Genomic DNA, 22401 nt, shown 5'->3' on the forward strand with positions numbered 1-22401 from the left:
TCATGCACGGGTCTTGGGTCGGTGATGAGAGACGCCCTCACCTGCCAGTGCCCAAAACCCCTAGATTATTATCCTGACCCTGCCCCATCATGGCGCTGGACAGGTCAAATATCCGCCTTATGACTTCAACGGCCAGGGTCAAATCTTGGTTAATGGACCAGTCGGACAAAGAACTGCTTTGGTACATGTTGTATTGGGTTAATCTAGACTGACGTTTTCTGCAAATTGATAGTTAATACGGAGTATTATCCGCTACTCTATCCGGCGTAGTTCGGGTCATGACTACGGGCGCAACCATGCTGGAAAGAGTAATCCCGACACATTGCAATATCTGAAATAAAATACCACTCGCACCAAGACTTGACGGTGTCTATTAGCTTCTTCTCGTTCTCGTTCCTTTCGGCCCCTAAGTAATTGACAATAGGAGCTAGGCTACTAGCTCACTGTATGAAGAATACAGAAATGCCGGGGGCGAGCAGTAATAGTATTCTTGTTATCCAATATATCCCCTGAAACAATCGTGAAACCACCCCTCCAACATCCAACTTTGGGGCAGAAATTAGCAACTACTGACTAGACTAGGTTCACCATGCCATCCAAGCCTCCTTCCCCTTATGGTCAGGTTGGCCAAATGACACTCGATGTTTCAAACACACACAAAGTCCCGATTCACTCCCATCGATGCAGGCACCTGCGGGATTTGCTTTTAGGTGTGGTCTGATCACCTCCGTCCTCATTGTCAGGCAACACGAAATTAACTAGACGCACAGATGGACACAGTAGAATCTACTGTAGAGCAGTGCATCCATTCCTTGGAATTGATGCGACTTGTCATGGCCGATGTGCCCTAAGTTTATGATATGTAAAGCTCCCCCCTCCGCCCAGCAGCGCCACTTACAAGGCAATTTTCCCATTTTTCTTTTTTTTCTCTTGTCCTCAATTTCTGCATACGTCCAATGACCTGCATCCCTTCAATCAATTAAACCTGCATACAGTAGCCACTCCCTGCACGGACGCTTCATTTTTCAGCTCCTGCTGCTGCTCCTGCTTCGCATTTCCCGGAATGCTCCCGAGTCCCGACACCTACTCACTTACTGACTCGTCTTACCCCGACTTCGGCTCCCGACATAGGTAGTATCCAATGCAGCATTGACACTCCCGCACAGTCCATCTTTTGACGCAAGGTACTTTGCTTTCCCCTCCAGATTCCACCCCCCATACTGTAACTATAACTATAACTTGTCACTAAGAAACTAAGCAAGTAGATTCCCCGACGATCTTCCGTAGATAAGTCGATTCCTCCGGCGTTTGATAACCCAGGATCGGGATTGTCGCTGGCCTACCATGGTTCGAGCACAAGATTAGGTAGGTAGACTACTACTACTATAACCTTGCCATGCATTTCGGAGTACCCCGTAGGGACCCGACCTACTACCTACTTACATATGAACATGTCTGAAAGTGCCAATTCCAAGCATTGATTGGCGGATTCATCAAACCCTAATATTGATTCTAGATTTCTTGAAACCAATCAAAATACCTTCATTGCCCATAATCCCTGTCTTTGTCAGCGGGATTGGTATAAACCCATCCATCCCCACTGTGCGGGCTGTCGTAAAAAAAGGGACACGGGAGAGAGAAAGAAAACATGTAACACAGATAGGCCGAAAGTACGCACGTCATTGCTAAAGGAGGAAGTCTGGTTTTTTCGAGACTCGAGTTGTCGGACTAAGTTGTTAGACTCGAAGTTTACTTTGATAGATGTTGGGGTTGGGTGGTTAGTACCCATAGTATTCGGGCCCGCTTTCCGTTTAGGTGAGCGGTGCTGTGGTGGACTGAGGGAGGAGATTTCGCGGAGTAAGTACTAAGGTATAGTCGCAGAGATGACTTGAATGGGTTAGGTGGTTGCTGTCAGGTGTCGATCATGAGCGGTTTATCTGGGTAGTTATCGTATGTTCTTTAGGGATGTTCGGTCAGCACTTTACTTTGGTTTTGGTTCGTGGGATTGTTTACTCTTTGTAGATTTCGGTGTCGATTTATGGGATGGTGTCTTGTGTATTACGCTGTCTAGCTATGATGTTATTTGTTTTTTGCACATGGATTCTTTCTTCTTTTTGGACTGGAGAGTTTGTAGCTGTACACGGTGTGGAAGCTGAAAATGGCACATGCACTATCGTAGTTCTGGACACGTAGGCTAGACCATTAGATATCCGGGAAAGTATCCCAAAGATCAGTAACAGAAGTACTATTTTCTTAGGTACTAGTTCTACTTTGAAATGCATCAACTTGAAACCCTCAAGAGGACAATACCATTATGGTGCTACTATAGCCTCGGAGTGGCCGGTACTGTCAGAAATCTAAGCCATCTAGATGTCCGTGAACAGACACCGTAGTTACTTACTAAGATCTGTGATTATTGATTTGACTTACTGAGTAGAATTTCGCCACTTATAAATCATACAAAATTGCAGTAGGACGTCAGATGTCACAATGGATCGATATTCCGCGGCAACTAGTCCATTCATGACGACGGACAGTATGAATTTCTGTAATGACCTTCATATCTACTTAATTCCTCCAGTGTACACAGAACCAGAATAATAGACCACTTTAGAGAGTATACTGTACCATTGTGCCATGTTATAGGTTGATAAGTCAAGCACCTTTCAACGACACAGCTTGATGCCTCAGCAGAGCCATAATCCTCAGTGTGCCAACCTCAACCCCTCGAACTTTTAATATCATATTCACTTGGCAAATCCCTTATCATTTCTCCATCCATCAACTCACATTCTCCCGAAAAATTGATACACTTGATACTAAGTACAATACTATTACAATCCCAAAGCCTTTTCCATAAAACCGCGCAGTTTTCTGCATCCGGACTCATTACGCAGCAGTTTCAGCGAGCTGGACATGTTTCAGTAGATCTTACCAAGTAGATGATCCCTTCCCGCTCTGATTCAACATGCTGCACCATTTTCTCGCATAATGGTCCGCTGGTGCGAGATAATGTCCGCAACTTTGTTCCGGGTCGTAAGGAATAGATATGCCAGTCTGACCCACAATATGCTGTGCACCTATGTATGTGATTTATGGAGGAAATAAGGGGCTTTTGAGCGGCAAAATGCACGTGTGCATTGCTATGGAGAAGGGAGCAAAGTATCAGTGTCGTGGTACAGGCAGGGGCTCTGAAGGCCAGCGATGTTGTTGTGATATGAGGGGTTCCATCCGATATAGGGATGCCAGATTATGTCAACTTTGAAGATGTACATTAGTAGAGCTCGTTCAATGATGCCTGCTTAATTACGGCATTGTAGATTACTTTCATCATTCGCACTATTGGCATCTATGAAGGCTGGGCACGCTAAGTCTATGTCTTAGGTAATAGGGAGAATTTGACTTGTGACAATGTAACATTGACTGATGACAAGGCCAAGTAAGGTTCAAATTAGCCTAACAAAACTCTCTGAAGAGGCCCTATGCCCCGTGGGCTCCATAGGATTGGAGGATACTATGATGGTAGTCTCCAGATCTAGGCCACGCTGAGGATGGAACTGACCCCGCAGTCTCCGATAATTGTCCTGGGCTATATTCATACGCAAATCCCTGTTACCACTCTGTATTACAACTTCTAATTAAATATTAATTTCCTTGGCTCAGTAGAAACGGCTTCATTTCATTCCCTTCTTCCCAGGGCAATAGTAGCCGACTATGCCCCTCCCCGCATGGTACACAAAAGACCCAGGCATGCAGGACATAATGTGACACCAACACCACCCTGCATGCATAATACCTGCAATAATCATCGACTATGTCGTGCAATGCGAATTACAAATCCTCCAAGGCTTGAATGAACTTGTGTCACCCAAACCCATTAACCAAGGAAAGATTTTTAAAACATGTTACTTTTACTACGTTGGTATTATTTCACCGATACCAAAAAACCAACCATTCATTCATAGGTAACAACGCCATTGTAACATACTTTACCAAGCCCATTTTCAACCCGCTAACCAAACTTTATCAGCAAGAGAAACACCCCCACTATAACGAACAAAGTTCACAGCTCCCAGAACACGACAAATGGGAAAATAGCCTCTGGTTTTCTAGAACACCCCAGAATGCCATTAGGGTTGGTATCCGAGTCAGAGGGAGAAAAACTATCGTCGGACAGCAGTCCAGAAAAGGCAGTATGTCCTTTTTTTCCCTCTTCTGTTTTCTCCAGCTCAATGCTACTAGTTAATGGGGTTTCATTTTTGTCCCTTCCATTCGAAGGAGTGTGGAAATGAAAACGAAAAGAAAGTTCAAAAATTACAAATCGCAAGTAATCTATCATCCTGGTAATGTAAGAATGTTACCTTCCTACTTTGCGACTGACCAACACCGCTCCAGTTGGGGTCAAGGCCACACACACACACACACAGGCCATGATCTACAACATCTGCATCCATCTCACCCGCTGACCCAAAATCTGGAATTCCGGGTTAAACAATAAAAAAAGTAACTGGACGGAATTAGCCCCCAAATATATCCGCAATTTTCCCGTGTATGCACCCAGGCCTGCTACGCCTTGCTCTCCCTGATTCTGAGAAATCGAGAATAGTAGCTCGTTCTTCCTTCCCTCTGAAATAGTAAGTAGTATTTTACGTACTAACCGGTTACACAGGAAAAGCAACTAGCGCCGATGGAAAAGGAAGGTCCGCTGGATTTCCATTTCTAGCCCCGTGATGAACCATCTCCGTGCGTAAAGTAATATAGTTTCTTAATTTGGGTCACCTTCAGCTTATCCACTTTCTCTTGCCACGTTTCGCAAGGGGGTCGCTCCCGTCTTGGGCTGAGATGCTGCCGACGGTCTCTCGCTAGGTTGTTGCTCCGTCTAATTCTTTGATGCTCGGATTTGAGGATCGATCTACGTCTATGGCTGCGTCATCGGCCGATGTCGTAGTCAACGTCATTATAATACCTATGTGAAGTTGTATATACATCAACACTGCCTCTTAGGATTCAGAGTCGTGTCTGTCCGACTCCTTTCTGCGTTGTACTTGCATTCCTGTCCTCTGCCGACGGAAGATGACACTTTCGCCCCATGGCTGGATACTGATGCTGACGCTACGCAGAACATGTTACATGTTATACACCCTCGGTTGGGGCGCATTTACCACTCTCTGCTTCATTACGTTCCATTGCTGGAAGCTAGGCAGTCGCATATGTCTTCTTGACAATGCAATCGAGCCCACAACGATCGGAGGTCTCGGGCCGTTAATGCTTCGCTACAGTGGGTTCTACCATGATTGTCTCGTTCCGTGCAACGGAGCAGTCGAATCAGATCCAGATCCTATATCTCTGCTGGGCTCGACTCCAGGTTGTATGACATCAGTCCCAAGCCTGACCAGCTTCCTCCGTGTGCTAAATTCTCACCAATCGCGTATATGCTAGAATATCGGTTATCGCGGGATTACCCTGGCAATGCAAAGCTCCCGCAGGATCCCTATCGTGGGCCAGATCTCGCAAGCATTCATGCAGATGAATATCCTAGAGGATTGGTATCCTTGCGCGTATATCTGTTGGGTAGTCGGCCATTGTTGTTGGCTATCAGCCATCGTGTCAGCCTGTCATGCAGATTGCTGGCCCGTCGCACATGGCTGAGCAGCACGTGGCGCAACGAACTGGCCCCAAGCTGGGTCTTACAGGATTCGTATTGTAAGTATACCAACTTATAAATGACTTCTATTTCTGGCCCCAACTAACACTGCCATAGTGTGGTCGTAGTGAACGTGGCTTTGACAGACCCGTATGCATGGGGCCAGAATGTATGCAAGGCAGCAGGCGTCTGTTTCAGGTATTGTAGAATAGGCGAAGCTGTCTGAGGCAAAGCTGACTGGAGAGCCGAACTCAGTTAAAGGCTTCGTCTCACCCACATTTGCATTTGGAGGGCAGAGTCAAGAGATAGACGCGGTGAGCTGCTGCGCTTATCGGATATAAATCCTAGCTCGGAAACCATGTATTCGGACTTTTGTCCGCATGAGCTTGATGGCAGCTTATGACCGCCGGTGTTCAATTGCTAATGCAATCGCGATCACTTCTGCTGGATAGGAATGCGCTAATTCTAGGTTGGGACAGTAGTGGTGGTGCCCATATTAACATGCTATCACGCATGTCGCCATACTATCTGTGAGGACGTGACCGCCTTTGTTGAATCAACGCTGAGACAGGCTCGGAAAGACACGGAACCCAGTACTGCCTTAGGCTAAGAGTCGGTCTGGCCAGTGATCGGGTGAACAAAGGTCCGATAAACAGCGAAGGAGTGATGTGGTTGGTTGGCCATGGCGATCAGAGGGGCCCGTTCGCCGTAACGAGCTCAATGGCGCAATTGACAAGCTCAATTGATGGGAGAAAGATGAGCCTGTGTATTGATAGCGGTAGTAGAGAGAGAGAGTTAAAGAAATGAGTGAATTGAGGCCAGTAGAAGAATAAAAGAAGCAGCAGGCATGAAAAGAACAGGTGTTTGTGTGGTTTGCAGGGGCCCTACACCGGACGGCCCCGAAGGGAAGGGAAGCGGGCTTAGATAAGCCGCCTGCCGAATTCCGCCTAGCCGCAGGGGAAAGTTTGTTCCCAACATCTCCGTTGAGGAAGTTGAAGATAACAGAATCTCCCTTCCTCTCTTCCAGCTCCTCTATACCCTCCCCGGTTGGACCCTCCCTCTCGTCCATCATGTTGTTCCGCGCTGCGGTCCGTCAGTCCGCGCCCTTGAGGCGTCAGGCCCTCACTCCTCTTGCTCGTCGCTCCGTCACCACCGACGCCGCTTCGTCGCATGCTGAAAATGTCCCCCAGGTTCGTTGAGAGCTCCCTGGATATCCCGGATTGACCTCCGCAATGGCCTCAACTAATGCGATTATCATCTGTCTATAGGAGGATGACAAGCCCTTCACTGTCCGCCTCTCCGACGAGAGCTTCGAGACCTACGAGATCGACCCTCCCCCGTACACCCTGGAGATCACCAAGAAGGAGCTCAAGCAGATGTACTACGACATGGTTTCGATGAGGTATGGCCGCCGTTAGGCCCTTTGCTTTTTTTCCACAAGCCTCATGCAGGATCTAATCTATTGCTCAGACGTATGGAGATGGCCGCCGACCGTCTTTACAAGGAGAAGAAGATCAGAGGTTTCTGCCACTTGTCTACCGGTCAGGAAGCCGTCGCCACCGGTATCGAGCACGCTATCACCCGCGACGACAAGGTCATCACTGCCTACCGTTGCCACGGTTTCGCCATGATGCGTGGTGGTACCGTCCGCTCAATCATCGGTGAGCTGCTTGGTCGCCGTGAGGGTATCGCCTACGGAAAGGGTGGTTCCATGCACATGTTCGCCCCCAACTTCTACGGTGGTAACGGTATCGTCGGTGCTCAGGTCCCCGTCGGTGCTGGTCTCGCTTTCGCCCAGCAGTACAACGAGGAGCCCACCACCTCCATCGTCCTCTACGGTGACGGTGCCTCCAACCAGGGTCAGGTCTTCGAGGCCTTCAACATGGCCAAGCTGTGGAACCTCCCCGTTCTGTTCGGTTGTGAGAGTAAGTCAACGTCACTCCTCCGACACTATTCTTCACGACAGGCATAGCTAATAATCTTCCACTAGACAACAAGTACGGTATGGGTACCTCCGCCGCTCGTTCCTCCGCCTTGACCGAGTACTACAAGCGTGGTCAGTACATCCCTGGTATCAAGGTCAACGGCATGGACGTCCTGGCCACCAAGGCCGCCGTCAAGTACGGTAAGGACTGGGCCGTGGCCGGCAACGGCCCCCTGGTCTACGAGTACGTCACCTACCGTTACGGTGGTCACTCCATGTCCGACCCCGGTACCACCTACCGTAGCCGTGAGGAGATCCAGCGCATGCGCAGCACCAACGACCCCATCGCCGGTCTCAAGCAGAAGATCCTCGACTGGAACGTCTGCTCCGAGGACGAGCTCAAGTCCCTCGACAAGGCCGCCCGTGCCCACGTTGACGAGGAGGTCGCCATCGCCGAGAAGATGCCCCTTCCCGACAACACCCCCCGCATTCTCTTCGAGGACATCTACGTCCGTGGCTCCGAGCCCAAGTGGATGCGTGGTCGCACTGTCGACGAGACCTTCTACTACTAGATATACCCATAACCACTCCAATCCAAATCTAGATATGTTTCTTTAAAAACACAAGGCTCCCTATTTTCCAGTGTGAAGAAATGAACCTTCAGTTGGCAAGAACTCTGGATGATGATGACAAGGAAAGAAGAAAAAAAAAGGAAGAAGAAAGGAGGAGCAAGTGAAGGAAGTAGGTCATCCTTTTGTTTTTTCTCTCTGTTGTGTTTGGAAACGCAAAAGTTTAGACCGCGCACGCACGCACACATCACGCAACCAGACCATTTGGGATTTGGCAGGCTCCTACCTACTACTTACTTTACTACGCAAAGGCATCCATACCATGGATATGTTTACTATGTAATTTAGCCCGGGAAATTTTTCTGTTTTTTATTTATTTTTTTTTTGCATTACTCCAAGCTTTCAATATCTTGAAGTTTCAGGTCCTCTCCTACTAGCTAGTATGTCTATACCTGTAAAGCATTAAGTTAGGGGGTATGCCTCTGGGAGCTAAGATGTCTGTCGATAGTGTTGAGTGAACACTACTCTCTACAGATATGGAACTTGTGTAGTGAAAGTATAGGTAGGTTGTATATATGTATTGTTGCCCCGAAAGGTCATAGTGAATAGTATATGAAAATGGAAAGAAAATAAATATGAAATGAGAAGAGAAAGGATGTTGCCAGCAGTCAGTCGCTCAGTCCGGTCACATATCCGTACTGCAGCAGTCAAAGAGTATAGGAAAAGAAAAGAAAGTTAATAAAAAGAGATAGAATATAAGATAGTCGACATACTCGTCCATGGGTATCATCTGGTAAAAAAAAGAGGACGCACGAATATTTAAACAGAAAGCAAGAGGATATAGTGAATATGAGAGGAAAAATAAGAAAGTGAAAATGAGAGAGGAAGAAAAAGCAAGTTCTCAAGCAGGCTCCTGTCTCAACATTTCAAGGATCATTTCCTGCGTCCGCTGCACCGAATCCAGTTTCTCTTCGAGCGTGGCTCGATCTTTTTCCAGCTCGGCGCGCACTTCAGCGCGCATTTCTTGTCGGAGTTCATCTTTAAGTTTGTTGACGAAATCGGATGACAGGTGCGTGAGCCCAATTTGTGCGACGGACGCAGGAGGGTGATCATGTGTAGCCGTGTTGAGTTCCGCTGGTTGAGCGTCCTGGCGCTGTTCGCGAGCACGGGATCTGGAGGGTGATGTCGGTTTCTTGGGCGCAGATAAGGTAGGCTGGGTATTGACCGAGTCGAGGTGACGATTCAGTTTTCCCAGTGTCTCCAGCATAGCGCTCATCATAGAATTATCCGTCCCTGATGGCGGATTATTTGTGGTTGCTGCTGCTGCTGGAGTGGAGGAAGGCGTTGCCCGCTGTTGTGTCGCAAGCCCATCCGGCACACTAATCGCCGGAGATGGGGTCTGTAGTCCTTGATTCGAAAACATACTATCGAACCCTGGGGGTAGTCGCACTGTGCTCTGCGAAACAGGAGTCACAGGTCCAGGCTGGTGCTGGCTGACCGTAGGAAGCGGGCTTGCTGTGCCCTTCCACTCGTCACTGGGACTCATAGTCCATGTATCCCATGGGCGGTCTTTTCTCTTCCTCGGTTTGCGCGAATCGCGCTTCTCGATCCGCCGGGCCTCTGCGTCCTCCCACCTCCGCCATGTAGGAATCCATGCGTCCACTGCTGCCCGCCACCGGGGATTCGACAGGTCTTCGCTCGCGTCCGCACCCTTGTCGCGCTGCTCGTCGAGGAACTTCATCCGCTGTTTTGTAACCAACTCCACCTTACGGCGTACCGAATGCCACGAGTATGGATGTCCCTGGTCCTGGGTGAACTCTTCTGTAACAGTCATCCACCATTTACAGAGATTACTGCGCTGTCCGAATTCGCTCGCATGCCGGTTGCAGATGTTGAACAACGAGACTTCTTCCAGGGTGGTCAATCGTTTTCCATGCTTGCGCGACCGATCGCCGTTTGGCGCGCCATCGGGATCGTCGTCATGGTCTTCCATTGGATAGGGTCTAACGACACTGGCTGCTGCTGCATGGAGTGCGGCTCGATTAGCCGCGGTGCCGTTAGGCATAACCCCGGCGGTAGTCGTAGGTCTATGTCCGGACTGTCGGGAAATATTCGTTCCAGCCAGATTATCGGGGGATGTGCCGTAATCGGGATCTGCGAGAGCGTCGGCGTGGGTGGGGTCGCGCGCACCGGGATCCGTATGGTCACTAGCTTCGCTTTCAAGGGTCTCAGTCAGTGGTTGTTGTGATCGCGAATCGATAACGGCTGGTCCAGGTTGGCGCGTTTGTGGGCGTGCTGGTTGGTGATTGTGTGGATGGGAATGGGTATGAGGATGGGAGAGGGCAGTTTGCGGCTGCGGCTGCGGTGGTGTTTGGGAAGGCTGCGGCGATGGGTGCTGCTGTTGTTGTTGTTGTTGTTGTTGTTGCTGCTGCTGCTGCTGCTGTTGTTGCTGGGCTATACGAAGATTGGAAGACGACAAGGTGGGAAGAGGTGTTGCGCGCGATATCATAGACGGGAGCCATCGTAACCCAGGCACTTGTAGGGAGGATTGAGTAGTGGAGGAGGGGGAGTCGATGCGAGGTCCAGAAGAGGCGGCGGCGGCATTGGTCGTGGAGCCATGCCAGGGATACATTGACATGGTCTGTGATACTGGACTGTCTGTGCAACTGGCGGGGTATAATTAAGAGGACAAGAAATAGCAAAAAGGACGATGGGGATGAAGCAGCAGCAGTGGACGCACTGCCGGCGTGCTGGAGATTTGAAGAGGGAAGAAAGAGGAAAAGGGAAGTCGAAGGTCGAGGTCGAAATCGAAATGAAAATTGCTCGGTCGGATTTGCAATTTCGAGGGTTGACAGGCGAAAAGCCCCCCGCCGATCGGGGCCCGGCGTGTATTTTTCAGCTGACGGTAAGCCGACCACCATGGTCACTTCCCTTTTTGGCAGGTATACAATACATGCGGTATCGCGTCAAAATGGTAGACAAAAAATCATACGGGGACTGTGTTAAAATAATTGAACTGTATATAATTAGTTGAATATATAAGAGTGAGAATTATAGTAAGAAGTGAGGATATATTTCATTGGTGATTTACATTTGTGATCATCCTGCTCCAACACCGCTGCAACATGATATTGACCCTCTCCTATCAACAGAGGACCAGACAGATAAGATATAAAGATACACGGTGAGCACACCGACAATGCAGAGAGAAAGATCTAAGAAACAATCAAACCAGCGACCCAGTAATACAATAAGACTGTGGAACATGCCCGCAGAACAGCGAAAATAAACCCAAAGAACAAAAATAGAGGGGGGCAACTAATTAGTACAAGCATTTCTCATGCGTCTACCGCCGTCTCAGGTACCAGTGGTATGCCAGCGCTCCAGTCGCAGGACTGAAGGGCGACGGCACCTCCGACAAGCCCGGACGAACCACGGGGTGGCGCAGGTAAACGGCTGCACAAGCCTTAGGGTGCACCTCCAAGTAGCGAGGGATCGTGGCAAAAGCGCTCATGAAGTCCCGCGGCCGCCAGGGCGTAGCGTACGGCTTCGAATGGTCGATCGGGTTATCACGCATCTGGACAAGGGCACGACGAAGAATCTGGAACTCCTCATCGGTCAACTCGGACGTGTCCACCTCCTGTTCGGGGTTCTCAGCAGCCTGGCGGAATGCCTCGGACAGCTTATCACCGGGCTGAGACTCGCTGTCTGCCTCAGCAGCGGCCTTGGTGTTGGTGGACTTCTCGGTATTGGCAGCTGTGGTATCCTGACTTTCCTTCTTCTCTACCTTCTTGGCCTTGAGCAGCAGAGTCAGCTCGGAAAACTGAGCCTCCAGGTTGTCGGCTAGAACGTTTGAATCAGAGCGAGACAGCACACGACGGACGGCCTTCTGGAATCCACGCAGCTCCTGCTTCCGCTTGGCCGGAAGCACCGACTTGTTGTCGGCCATGATGTTCTTGGCCTGAGACAGCAGAGCCTGCAAGGTCTGGCGCGGGGACTGGACTTCCTGCTTATCCTCCTGCTTATCCTCCTCCTTGGCCTCACCCTCTTCCTCGGCTTCCTCAGCCTTCTTTTCCGTCGCCTTCTCCGCTTCCTTCTCAGCAATACGGGCCGCGCGCCGGTCGTACTTGTTCTTCGGAGCACCGGTGGCAAACATGACACGGTCGGTCTCGACCTGGAACAGATCACCAGGGTTGAGCAGGTAACCGGGGTATCTCATCTGTCAAACGTAATCGATCAGCTTTCAATGGCAGCGCCTAAATGGAAAGGACCATGCAGCGTCCCAGGCACACTCACCTTCTTTCCATTGACCGTGACCGCTCCATGAATGACAAATTGCCGCGCCTGCCTCGTACTGCTGGCGAACATAGCCCGGAAGACGGCCACATCCAGCCGGCGCTCTAGGGGAGCAAAAGTCGCCTGTGTATAGGGAAAAGGTCTGTCCAGTTGATCGGTCTCGACTCTCTCGAGCTTCGAGACTCTAGAGGACGCGGCTGGATCAGGCCGCGGCTCAACACCCATACCACGACCGGCGGACAAGGCAGAACCATCGTCTTTGGCCAGTTTGGCGGGATCCATGGGCATCACGCTGCGAATGCGGGGAGAAAACATGCGCACCCAGTGCTTTTCGGAGACCTGTTCACCATGATATCCACGGGCTATCGATTTGGCATCCCATTTTTGCTGGAAATGGGTTCGGAACATGGGGTTCTTGATGGAGAACCGCTTCAAGTTATATAGGTTCCATTTGCTCCATGATTGCCGGACTTTCTAAGCAAAGCATACAAGAATTAGCAATTGCGGCCAGATGAGCAAGGAGACAGAGCAAGGAATATTTTCATACCGGCTTGCTCAGATGCTGGGTCGCCCTGTTCCTCATGATGGCGAGATGGGCAGGGTATGGCCTGCTAGCAGATGTCTTCTTGTCTGTCTCGCTGCCCGTCGGCCTCTTTTCCCATGCTTTCCCGGCCGCCCAAAACTTCGCAGGCGCACGTGATATCAATCACGTGTAGGAGTGATGGTTTGATGCCATCTGTCTGAGGCATCAAGTGTCTTTGATAGCCTATGCCTCTGATTGGTGGAACCAAGCTCGCTTACTCTTAGCGTTCTTTCACCGCCTCCACCGACGGGTATATAATCTTCGCTCGCCCGCCCAACTTTTAGAATCTTTTTTTCTTTCTTTTCTTCATACTTACCTTGTTTGGGTGGCTGCGATCAAGAAGGCGGTCCACCACGGATTGGTCCCTGCATTGCACAGCGCGGCGGAACAATCCGTTCAACGGCCTTCGGGTCATTGACAGGCGTATTCTTTGGCACTCCTCCACTTTGTGGAATCTCATTTCTTTTCATCATTTCTTCGCCTTGTGCGGGGGTGTGGGGAAGAGAACAACTGTAGTCACTTTGTAGCCATAAAATCTGTTGTAGACTTGGGATTCGCCTCAGGCAAGTGTTAGTAGTGTCCCTTTATTGTTGTGAGAAGCTCAGCTTGCCGCAAAGGATAGTTGTCCAGACACTCGCTACAGCCTACCGCTATGTACGGCGCGTATGTCCTGTCTGGTGGGAGTTAATCATTATTGTTCGCCATCACTGCCTTTTTAGACTACCCTTTCCTGTAATATTCTGGGGTAAGCAGTGCTCGATCGACTCTTCCCCATTGAACCATGGAAATGATACTGTTTCTACTAGTCTCGTTGTATATTTCTTGTAGATTATAGAGCTTAGATGAGTAGTCAATCCGGCGGGTCACTCAGTCTTTAATCTTTCACTCAGGCTGCGACTACAACACACGGTGGATAGCAGCAAACATGATGCTCTACTACAGTAGTATCTCATCGTGACCTATTCTCAGCCTCTCTTCTGTGTTCTTCGCCTCCTGTATTTGGAGACCAATTCATCCTTGTTGATCATCTCACGGATATAGTACTTACCCTTCAACTCCTCCGTCTTTATATATATATAGTGCCGGCATCCACCGCGCAAGCAAACCAGCAAAGGCGGAAGCAGTAGCATTACATTGAATAATGACACCACTGACGCATAGCTGAGAGTGCACTGTGATATATATCATCAGTGTAAGACCTAGTAACACCATATTCCATACTAGCAGATAGCCAACAAAGAAAGACAGCATGGAGCAACAGACTTTACACGACAACCTGTTTAGGAGCGGGTGAAGTGAATTGAATGGGCAATGAGGCAGAGAGAGAGCATCCATTCACCCCAGAGACCACAGCGGCCCTCGTCCGAGCCTGCAAGCAAAAGGGCTTCTCCGTCACATCAGCCATCCATGCTGCCTACATCAAGGTGTCCTCATGAAGCACGCAGACCCCGAAACCCCTACATCTTACATCCAACATCGGCGTCTTCGACCTCCGCGAATACTTCCCAGAGTCATCAATGGCAATGTTTCGCAACACATGGCTACCCCCCCCGTTCGCGGTCGACTTGTTGCCGGGTGAGTTTCTCGCCATTGCGCGGGAAACAAGTACCAAACCCACCTTAACTGGATTTATATTTAGGACACTGGGGTGGATGTTTAGATGCCTATGAATACATTGTAGCTGGAATTTATTCAACAGACGGGACATTTGCATTATCATATTATATCGTATATCATTACTCTGGTATCGTTGGTATCGTTGTATAAATATTCAAACATCCACCCTTCCACATCCAAGCATCATAGATTATCAGTGAACACTCATATCAGCAGATCAAATCTGCCTCAGCTACAGGCAGCAGCTTAATCCTCCCGCTTGGCATTCGGAAATGCCTCCTCTAGCGCCTCAGCTTCCTGCGGCGTTACGGCATCATCGAGGATGTCATGGGCCATTTCAACCGTATCGTCGTCGATCCCTGCTTCTAGCACTAGGCCTTCGCTGAACGCTAATCGTGTCATGACCACCATGAATTTTTGCTTCCCTCCAGGAACGCGGGACAACTTGGGCTGCAGATCTGCCTGCTCGCGATGGCGCTGTATGACGCTATAGACGAGACACATGAGTCCGTTGACCAAGGCCGCGTGGAGGTCCTTCTCCGGTGGTTGTGTATAAAGAGCTTCCAACTCATCATGCATCACCCGGATTAATCGCGCCAGTGCGGTGGGATGGGATGCGATGACCATGCTGCCGTGCGTGCTGTCCGGTATACGGGGATTGAAAGTGACGCTGGTAAGGAAGGCTAATGCTTCTTGCCGCATGCCGCAGACCTCATCTGGACTGTACGGCTCCTGTCCCTCGTCGAGCAGCGGTGGTTCGCTTAGCAAGTTGGCGACGCGATCCACGATGTAGTTCTCAATAGTGAGCTGAAATTGCTCGGTATCTTGAACGGGACCGAAGGAATCAGCGCGGATGCTGGCTGAAAGTAAGCTTAGCATCAGTGTTATGTCGTTAATGCGCTGCGAGCAGTTCAGCATTGTCAGCACAAAATCGTAGCGCACATGTCGCCACAGCTCAATCACATCCTGTCCTACGTGCATCCGAATGCATGCCATGTCATACAGCAAGCCAAGAACATTGGTCGAATCAACCAGCGGTTCCAGTTCGGATAAGGGTGTCTTCCGCGCCTGGCCTAGGTTTTGTCGAGAGACGGGCGAGGCCTTGAACCGGGGAATTGCGTTGACTTCCGCGGAAACTTGCAGAACCGGCACTAGGTGTGCGTACAAGTCGGGATCGAATGCTTGTAGGTCTTCCGATATGAGGTAGTGCATGATGGAAATGAACATCGGGATAGGCTGAAAGAACTTTTCTGTCAACGCACGCGACCACAACGATATGATCGCCCGCGCGTATTCTACCATATAGTTCCCGAGGTTCAGCTTCTCAGTCTCCTCCAAAAGAATGGTGGAAAGCATGCGCTGTGGCTCTGACGGGAATGCCAATCCAGCCATGACCTCGATATCAGGCTTCTCATCCGGGTGTGTTCTGTGGTTCATGAGGCGTTTTATAATGCTGGGGTCCACAATGTTAGGTACCGCGCCTATCTGAGCTTTATCCGGCACAGCATCTAGCATTGCATCGTCCGACAGATCTGCGGCCAAATCAGCTGCCACTGGCTCCACTTGCGGACTTAACTGCAAGGGTGTCGTGGTATCCTGGCTGTGCTTTCTTTTCCTTTTCCCCGGTACGAGTGGTGTGGTTCGCCGGGAACGTGCTGACTTGCTGGGAGAAACGGCGAGAATTTCATCATCGTCGAAGCCGTCGCGGAATGGTAGCACCTTCGACTTCTTTGGAGTCACCGGTGGTGCCTTTTCCTCTGCTCGACTTTTTGCCTTGAGCTGATTGGCGCGCATGGCCTCCTCTGCTAAATCTTGCCTCAGAAAGGCGTTTTCCGTGGCGAACATCTTGCCCTCCGCACGAGCCGCCGCAACCTCCTCCTCATGTTTCGCTATCTCGTCCGCCATTGCCTTTCGCAGAGCTGTCAGTTGGCGGTCATAATCGGCGATGAGTTTGGCCTGGTTGGCCCGGATGATGGAGATCTCGCCGGCTTTCGTTGCCGCCATTGATCTGGCTGCAGCCAGCTCCTCGGCCATTTGTTTTTGTCGCGCGCTCTCTAGAGCTAGCTATCGAGATGATTAGGTCACATAAACTCAAGGATGGTGGTTTGCACAACTACCTTTTCACTAAGCTCGGCATAAGCTCTGTGTAGGTCTTGAAAATGAGAGGCACCATCTTCTTCGACCTCCATGGGGTCCAGTAGATCGCCATAGTCATCCTCTGCCACGGCCGTCGCAGCAGCAGCATTTGGCTGATGCTGAGCTGTAGCAAAAGTCGCCGCCTGATCCAGTGCAGCGTTTGACTGAATTGGGACCCCATTGTCCAGAACCTCGGCATCCAGCTCCCCTATATCCCACACATCGTAGTCGTTACTCAACCCGGTGTGCAAGGCAGGAGGAGGTTGTAAGGAAGCGTTGGAGACGAATGCATTATCAGAAAATGCCCCACGGTTCGGATCAGAAAAGGGTCGCGACGATCTCTTTACGTCAGAGACCGAGTGTTGTGGTTGTTGATGTTGTTGTTGGGCAGGTTTTGGGGCCTGAGTTGCGCGATAAGCATTCTGCTCCAATTGGAACAAAGTACCGGGAGGGATGTCGTCGAAGCCATCATCGGAGAAGAAATCATCGTCGTTATCTTCCATGCCCTGGATTGGACGATCGCCATGAACGGAGAGGGTGGAGATTGATTGAAAAATGGAAAGCGCTAGTTGGTTGAGTTATTGGGGGGGAAGGATGAATGTTGAGTAAATGAAAGTGAAGGAAGGAAAGAAATGCGGGATGCGGAAAAGTTGACGTCGTGTTGGGAGAGAGAGAGAAATCCAGATGGAACTCTCAAAGTTGGTTTGTTGCTTGCCAGTTGCTGCCTCACGGGATCTCATTCTCTTCCCTCTTCAACAACTTCTCTCTCTCCTTCTCACTCCGACCAACCCGCACCTTTTCCCACCGTCGAATTTCTCCCTTGGTGACATCCTGAATTGACCCGGATCCACAGCAGTTCGCATAGTCTCCAAGACCCTCAACTCTTTTCTCCTCCTGGGGATCTGATCTACTACTTACTTTAGTTGCCCACCGCTCGTGCTCCATCCCGCTGTTCCCCCGGTCGCTATTATTTCACATGAATTTTCGCTAGACGACGATCATTGCTCCTTCGCCTGCTCCGTCTCGTCTCCCTTTTTTTCCTAACCAAACTCGATTGTCTCCTGCGCTCGCGCGTCTCGCCTGGTCGGTCAAATTCCGAGCTTGATTACTCTCCCCGCAGCCATACGATCTCGAGAAGCCGCCGTGCTCCGTCGCTCTCCCCTGCTCCCCTGTACATAACTTTCCCGTCATGTCCAAATCGCGTCGGAACGTTAGGTTCCCACGTCGGATGTCCAACTCCTCTGAAGGTCGCCGCTTGAGCATCTCGGATGCCAGCGATGTCCTCTCCGACCCCGGTAGCCCGGCCAAAGATGGCAGCGTCACCGCGCCTGCCACTATTCCCGAGGAGGTGAGAGAGCTACTGCGAGCTTTCCGGAAACCCCCGTGAAGCTGTTTAAAACCTCTTAGACAAACGCTGACATGACGAACCAGAAATCCGAGAAACCCCAGTTGTCCGATTACGAAAAGAAGAAACAGACCTTTATTACACGTACGATATGGACCTTTGTGATGATTTTCGGCTTCTTCGTGGCCATGTTTTCCGGCCACATTTACATCATCGGCATCGTTACCGCGGTCCAGATAATCTCGTTCAAGGAGGTTATCGCCATTGCCAACGTGCCCAGTAAGGAGAAAAACCTCCGCTTCACCAAGTCGCTGAATTGGTACTTCCTGGCTACAACCATGTACTTCTTATACGGAGAGAGCGTCATCTACTACTTCAAGCATGTGCTTCTGGTGGACCGGGTGCTGCTGCCTCTGGCTACTCACCACCGCTTCATTAGCTTCACTCTTTATGTTATGGGTCAGTTTATTACTTCCCGCGTACATTCTCGCCTATTGTCTTGCTGACAGGTACTCCTAGGCTTCGTCTTCTTCGTCGCCTCCCTGCAGAAAGGACAGTACCGGTTCCAGTTCACCCAGTTCGCGTGGACGCATATGGCGCTCTACCTGATCGTCGTCCAGGCCCACTTTGTCATGAACAACATCCTCGAGGGCATGATCTGGTTCTTCCTTCCCGCCTCTCTCGTCATCACGAACGATATCTTTGCCTACGTCTGCGGTATCACCTTTGGTCGCACCCAGCTTATCCAGCTGTCCCCCAAGAAGACAGTCGAGGGCTTCCTTGGCGCGTGGATCTGCACCATCATCTTCGGCTACTTCATGACCAACATCCTGATGCGCTACAAGTACTTCATCTGCCCCGTCAATGATCTGGGTGCCAACGTCTTGACGGGTCTTCAATGCTCGCCCAACCCGGCCTTCGTGCCTCAGCCCTACCATGTCCCGGAATGGACCGGCATGCATAAGACCTTCCATATCGAGCCCATCCAGTTCCATATTCTGATTTTCGCCACCTTCGCTTCCCTCATTGCTCCCTTTGGCGGCTTCTTCGCTTCCGGTCTTAAGCGTACTTTCAAGATCAAGGACTTTGGCGAGTCGATCCCGGGTCATGGTGGCATCACCGACCGCATGGACTGCCAGTTCATCATGGGCTTCTTCTCGTACATGTACTACCACAGCTTCATCGCCGTGTTCAAGGCGAGCGTCGGAGATGTCATTGAAGCTGCCATCAACGGTCTGACGGTCGAGGAGCAGCTCGAGGTCGTCCGGGGCCTGAGCAAGTACCTGTACAACCAGCGTACTGTCTCTGAAACAGTAAGCCAGCCTTATACCCTGTCTGCGTTTTGGAATCATAACTAATTCATTTCCCCTACTTGCAGATCCTTGATTGTATCAACACCGAGCTCCGCCGTTAAAGTGGAGGTATGATGAATCGACCCACCCTTGATCCGACGGATCTCCGTGACGAAAATCCTATCCTTCTCTTTCTCTCTCTATAGTTGCCGTTGAGGGTAAAAAATGAGCTATGTCCCATCTATACACCTTTCTAATCACGTCTTCTAGCCTCCCGGGATGCTCTCTCACTCGTGAGGACAGTACCGGGAAGCTCTTTCTTTTGGAAATGTGCAGCACCCTGCATGCATGCATGTATTTGTCACGCTTCCGTTACTTATATTTACTATTCCTTGCTCTTGCATTGGGGGTTGTTGTTCATTGGTGTATACATGATTTTTTAAAAAGGGCGATAAAGGGGAGGAAGCAGGAATCAGGCATAGGTGAAAACAAATGGAGGGTGAGGGTTGGAATGCAGCAGGCAAGCGCGGATACGAAATACTGAACCCTGCAACATGACTTTGACATGACACATACTATGGTAGTTATAGTCATCTTATCTTCTTTATTCCTGTCCTCCATCTCTCTCTCTCTCTTCGTTGAAGTTCTTTCCGATTGCTGTATTCTTCTCCTGATATGCTCTTGTTTTGTGATAAGAAATGAGGAATGTAATAGTGTAAGAAACAAGACAATAACACAGGAAATTGCGTCAACGACAACCTCAGCTCGTACTGTGTCACCGTCATGTTATATCTAAGTTATAATCTCAACATTTAGTACCCGCCTGCTGATCAGCTTAAATAGTTACTGATACGCACGTCTCAGCTACTCAGACTGCACTTGCACTACATAACACTTATAATACTAACGTACAACATATAACATGAATAGAAGTTTGACCGTATAGATAGATAGTAATATACATTGCATCCAATAATATATTCCTCACTTCGTCTGTTATCTATGCGATGTGTTATTGAGGCACTTCTATATAGGCGCAGTCATATTCTCATGGACTGATTCCATCCTCCTCGTGACCCTCCGTCATCAACTTCAATGAACCCCACGGATCAACCAGGAACTTGATGGCCTGTCTGGGTGTCTCCCGTACTCAATATGTCGGCGCACGGCGCACGGCGCACGAAAAAAACCCACCAGTGGGCTCGCTCACCAAGAGTCACATTCCGGCCTTGTCGCTTGAAGATGTCTGTCCGTGGGCCATCCATCACTCGATCAACGATTGAGCAGAGCGCGGATGTGCTCGCTCGTCTGGGTGAGATCCGTTGGGTAACGACCATGCTCGGTGATTCACCCCGCCTGCTCAGACGAGACGGGCCTCTATGCGGGATGCATTACGTTAGTAACACATGCAGAGCGATGCACGGTCCTTGCAGCGGGAACGCAACCCAATATTCATCTGATATATGAGAAATTGAGAGAGTGTGTTTCTGAAACAATTCACTCCTCAACCTCGTACTCTTCCATCTCGACTTTGAAGTACGCGGCTACGTGGGATTTCTCGGCATCAGCGCACTCCGGATCCAGCATAAAGCGCACGGCGCCGTCGCGGCCTTTCTCAGTCGCTCTGGGTCGGTCGCCATTAGCGGCAACAGGAGTGAGAGGGTGCAGTTTAGCGGTGGCGTCCTTCGCGGCTTTGTCGCCGTTCGTGGCCTTGCTTTCGCGAGGTTCCGGAACCCAGTTCGTGTACCGGGGTAGTTTCTGGGACTCGGCTTCATTGTTCAGTGGAATGCGGACGGTGAGGAAGCGATCCGCTGGGAAATGGGGACCGACGGTGGTGTGTCCGCGGTTGTGGGTGTAAAGTTCTAGAAGGTCGAAGAGGGTTTCTTTCGATTGGGTTAGTCTTTAGAGTTTCAGCGCAGGGAACACGGGCTCGGTCATACCCATTACTTCCTCGCGACTTGTCTTCCAGTTCGCGTAGTCAACGCCTTGCTCCACGGCCTCGATTCGCTGGTCAAGTAACCGCCCTGCCAGTTCCAAACAGGTGAAGGCCATGGTGGAGGTCGTTTGCTTGATAGGCGCGTACGTGCGATAAAGGTCTTGCGAGATGCGATACGCCAGGTTCGAAACCTCCGATTGCGAAGTCAACCCATACTGTCGGGCGAGCTTGATGAGCGTCTTTTGCGGATGACGGGTCCGGAAGTCGAAGCCGGATGCCTCTAGCATCAGTCTCTCCAGGCCGATGATGCCTCTGGCGTGTGCTTCGAAGACCTGCCTTTATTAGCATGCACCTCTTGAGAGAGGTCGGAACTACACAGCATACCGGGTTATCAGGAGCCATGTGCTCCTGCGGCGGCAGCTTCAGGTTATACGCAGCGCAAACAATCTCCCGGGACCGCTTCAACGTGTCCTCGATCTTGCAGGCAGTGAAGAGCGCAGCTGCAGCGGCGTCCTGGATCAAAGTCAACAATACGTCAAGTGATACAGTAGGGGACATGAAGTGCGCGGTACCATATAATTATACTCGTTGTCAGGATGAACGAGTCGGAACTTGTGGTAGTACACCACAGCCGTGTTGAAAGTGCGGATCGGACTAGCTACCTGGTTAGCTATTTTTGAGCTTTGGGAAGCAGTGGAGAATCTGGCGCATGGGCACCTACAGGTAAAGCACACGGCGCACGTTATCGATCCAGGTCACGCCTTGCAAGCGAAGAGACTCTTCGCGCAGCGGATTGACTCCCATCGCGGCAATACATCGCTGAATGGTCTGCTCGAAGATGTACGGCTTGGCTACCTGGATGAAGGACGGGTGGATGGGCGGCGGGTCGGGAATGGCAGCATCCGGGGAGGATGCTTCATCCTTTTTGTCGGGAGCCATGCTGGGGATATTGATATATGAGCGATGGCTGGACAGGGAAACTCTGGTTGGGATGGAATTGATGGGATGCTTCTTGTTGCTGACGGAGCCGACGACGGCCATTGGCCGGCTAGTCATGTG

The 22401-nt window shown here is 50.4% G+C and overlaps 7 protein-coding genes across 7 annotated transcripts; 3 read left to right on the forward strand and 4 right to left on the reverse strand.

Moving 5' to 3' along the window:
• Positions 1 to 5617: 5617 nt before the first annotated feature.
• Positions 5618 to 5953, forward strand: BO85DRAFT_490037 (uncharacterized protein; the record flags this gene model as incomplete). Its single annotated transcript, XM_025663638.1, has 3 exons — positions 5618 to 5703; positions 5762 to 5813; positions 5900 to 5953. The coding sequence occupies 3 exons, from the start codon at positions 5618 to 5620 to the stop codon at positions 5951 to 5953; spliced, it is 192 nt and encodes a 63-aa protein (XP_025513406.1).
• A 703-nt stretch (positions 5954 to 6656) lies between these two features.
• BO85DRAFT_451274 (pyruvate dehydrogenase (acetyl-transferring) subunit E1 alpha) lies at positions 6657 to 8371 on the forward strand. The gene is made up of 4 exons (XM_025660553.1): positions 6657 to 6834; positions 6913 to 7046; positions 7115 to 7569; positions 7635 to 8371. The coding sequence occupies exons 1-4, from the start codon at positions 6715 to 6717 to the stop codon at positions 8138 to 8140; spliced, it is 1215 nt and encodes a 404-aa protein (XP_025513407.1). The 5' UTR covers positions 6657 to 6714; the 3' UTR covers positions 8141 to 8371.
• Positions 8372 to 8685: 314 nt separating this feature from the next.
• Positions 8686 to 10919, reverse strand: BO85DRAFT_451275 (uncharacterized protein). Its single transcript, XM_025660554.1, has one exon. The coding sequence runs from the start codon at positions 10767 to 10769 to the stop codon at positions 9039 to 9041; it is 1731 nt and encodes a 576-aa protein (XP_025513408.1). The 5' UTR covers positions 10770 to 10919; the 3' UTR covers positions 8686 to 9038.
• Positions 10920 to 11190: 271 nt separating this feature from the next.
• On the reverse strand, positions 11191 to 13076 carry BO85DRAFT_470326 (mitochondrial 37S ribosomal protein uS4m). The gene is made up of 3 exons (XM_025662390.1): positions 12981 to 13076; positions 12434 to 12907; positions 11191 to 12356 (listed from the first exon to the last, which is right to left on the reverse strand). The coding sequence occupies exons 1-3, from the start codon at positions 13014 to 13016 to the stop codon at positions 11484 to 11486; spliced, it is 1383 nt and encodes a 460-aa protein (XP_025513409.1). The 5' UTR covers positions 13017 to 13076; the 3' UTR covers positions 11191 to 11483.
• Positions 13077 to 14709: 1633 nt separating this feature from the next.
• On the reverse strand, positions 14710 to 17769 carry BO85DRAFT_401466 (putative DNA repair protein Rad26). Its single transcript, XM_025657160.1, has 2 exons — positions 16751 to 17769; positions 14710 to 16697 (listed from the first exon to the last, which is right to left on the reverse strand). Exons 1-2 carry the CDS (start codon positions 17270 to 17272, stop codon positions 14880 to 14882), a joined length of 2340 nt encoding a protein of 779 aa, XP_025513410.1. The 5' UTR covers positions 17273 to 17769; the 3' UTR covers positions 14710 to 14879.
• A 67-nt stretch (positions 17770 to 17836) lies between these two features.
• cds1 (phosphatidate cytidylyltransferase) lies at positions 17837 to 19750 on the forward strand. Its single transcript, XM_025665616.1, has 4 exons — positions 17837 to 18117; positions 18201 to 18573; positions 18634 to 19427; positions 19493 to 19750. Exons 1-4 carry the CDS (start codon positions 17959 to 17961, stop codon positions 19526 to 19528), a joined length of 1362 nt encoding a protein of 453 aa, XP_025513411.1. The 5' UTR covers positions 17837 to 17958; the 3' UTR covers positions 19529 to 19750.
• Positions 19751 to 20903: 1153 nt separating this feature from the next.
• On the reverse strand, positions 20904 to 22398 carry BO85DRAFT_461132 (putative cyclin; the record flags this gene model as incomplete). Its single annotated transcript, XM_025661766.1, has 5 exons — positions 20904 to 21289; positions 21347 to 21674; positions 21727 to 21855; positions 21915 to 21996; positions 22064 to 22398. The coding sequence occupies 5 exons, from the start codon at positions 22396 to 22398 to the stop codon at positions 20904 to 20906; spliced, it is 1260 nt and encodes a 419-aa protein (XP_025513412.1).
• Between the last annotated feature and the right edge of the window lie 3 nt (positions 22399 to 22401).

The sequence above is a fragment of the Aspergillus piperis genome (genome assembly GCF_003184755.1).
Source record: "Aspergillus piperis CBS 112811 unplaced genomic scaffold BO85scaffold_15, whole genome shotgun sequence".
NCBI classification, from domain to species: domain Eukaryota; kingdom Fungi; phylum Ascomycota; class Eurotiomycetes; order Eurotiales; family Aspergillaceae; genus Aspergillus; species Aspergillus piperis.

Coding starts and splice junctions, on each gene's coding strand:
- BO85DRAFT_451274 (XM_025660553.1), top strand. CDS start 6,715: ATGTTGTTCCGCGCTGCGGTCCGTCAGTCCGCGCCCTTGAGGCGTCAG. Junction 7,047..7,114: donor TACGACATGGTTTCGATGAG/GTATGGCCGCCG, acceptor TCTATTGCTCAG/ACGTATGGAGATGGCCGCCG. Junction 7,570..7,634: donor CGTTCTGTTCGGTTGTGAGA/GTAAGTCAACGT, acceptor ATCTTCCACTAG/ACAACAAGTACGGTATGGGT.
- BO85DRAFT_451275 (XM_025660554.1), bottom strand. CDS start 10,769: ATGTATCCCTGGCATGGCTCCACGACCAATGCCGCCGCCGCCTCTTCT.
- BO85DRAFT_470326 (XM_025662390.1), bottom strand. CDS start 13,016: ATGAGGAACAGGGCGACCCAGCATCTGAGCAAGCCG. Junction 12,908..12,980: donor CCCAGCATCTGAGCAAGCCG/GTATGAAAATAT, acceptor TGCTTTGCTTAG/AAAGTCCGGCAATCATGGAG. Junction 12,357..12,433: donor TCACGGTCAATGGAAAGAAG/GTGAGTGTGCCT, acceptor TACGTTTGACAG/ATGAGATACCCCGGTTACCT.
- BO85DRAFT_401466 (XM_025657160.1), bottom strand. CDS start 17,272: ATGGAAGATAACGACGATGATTTCTTCTCCGATGATGGCTTCGACGAC. Junction 16,698..16,750: donor ATGCCGAGCTTAGTGAAAAG/GTAGTTGTGCAA, acceptor TCATCTCGATAG/CTAGCTCTAGAGAGCGCGCG.
- cds1 (XM_025665616.1), top strand. CDS start 17,959: ATGTCCAAATCGCGTCGGAACGTTAGGTTCCCACGTCGGATGTCCAAC. Junction 18,118..18,200: donor CTGCCACTATTCCCGAGGAG/GTGAGAGAGCTA, acceptor ATGACGAACCAG/AAATCCGAGAAACCCCAGTT. Junction 18,574..18,633: donor CTTCACTCTTTATGTTATGG/GTCAGTTTATTA, acceptor AGGTACTCCTAG/GCTTCGTCTTCTTCGTCGCC.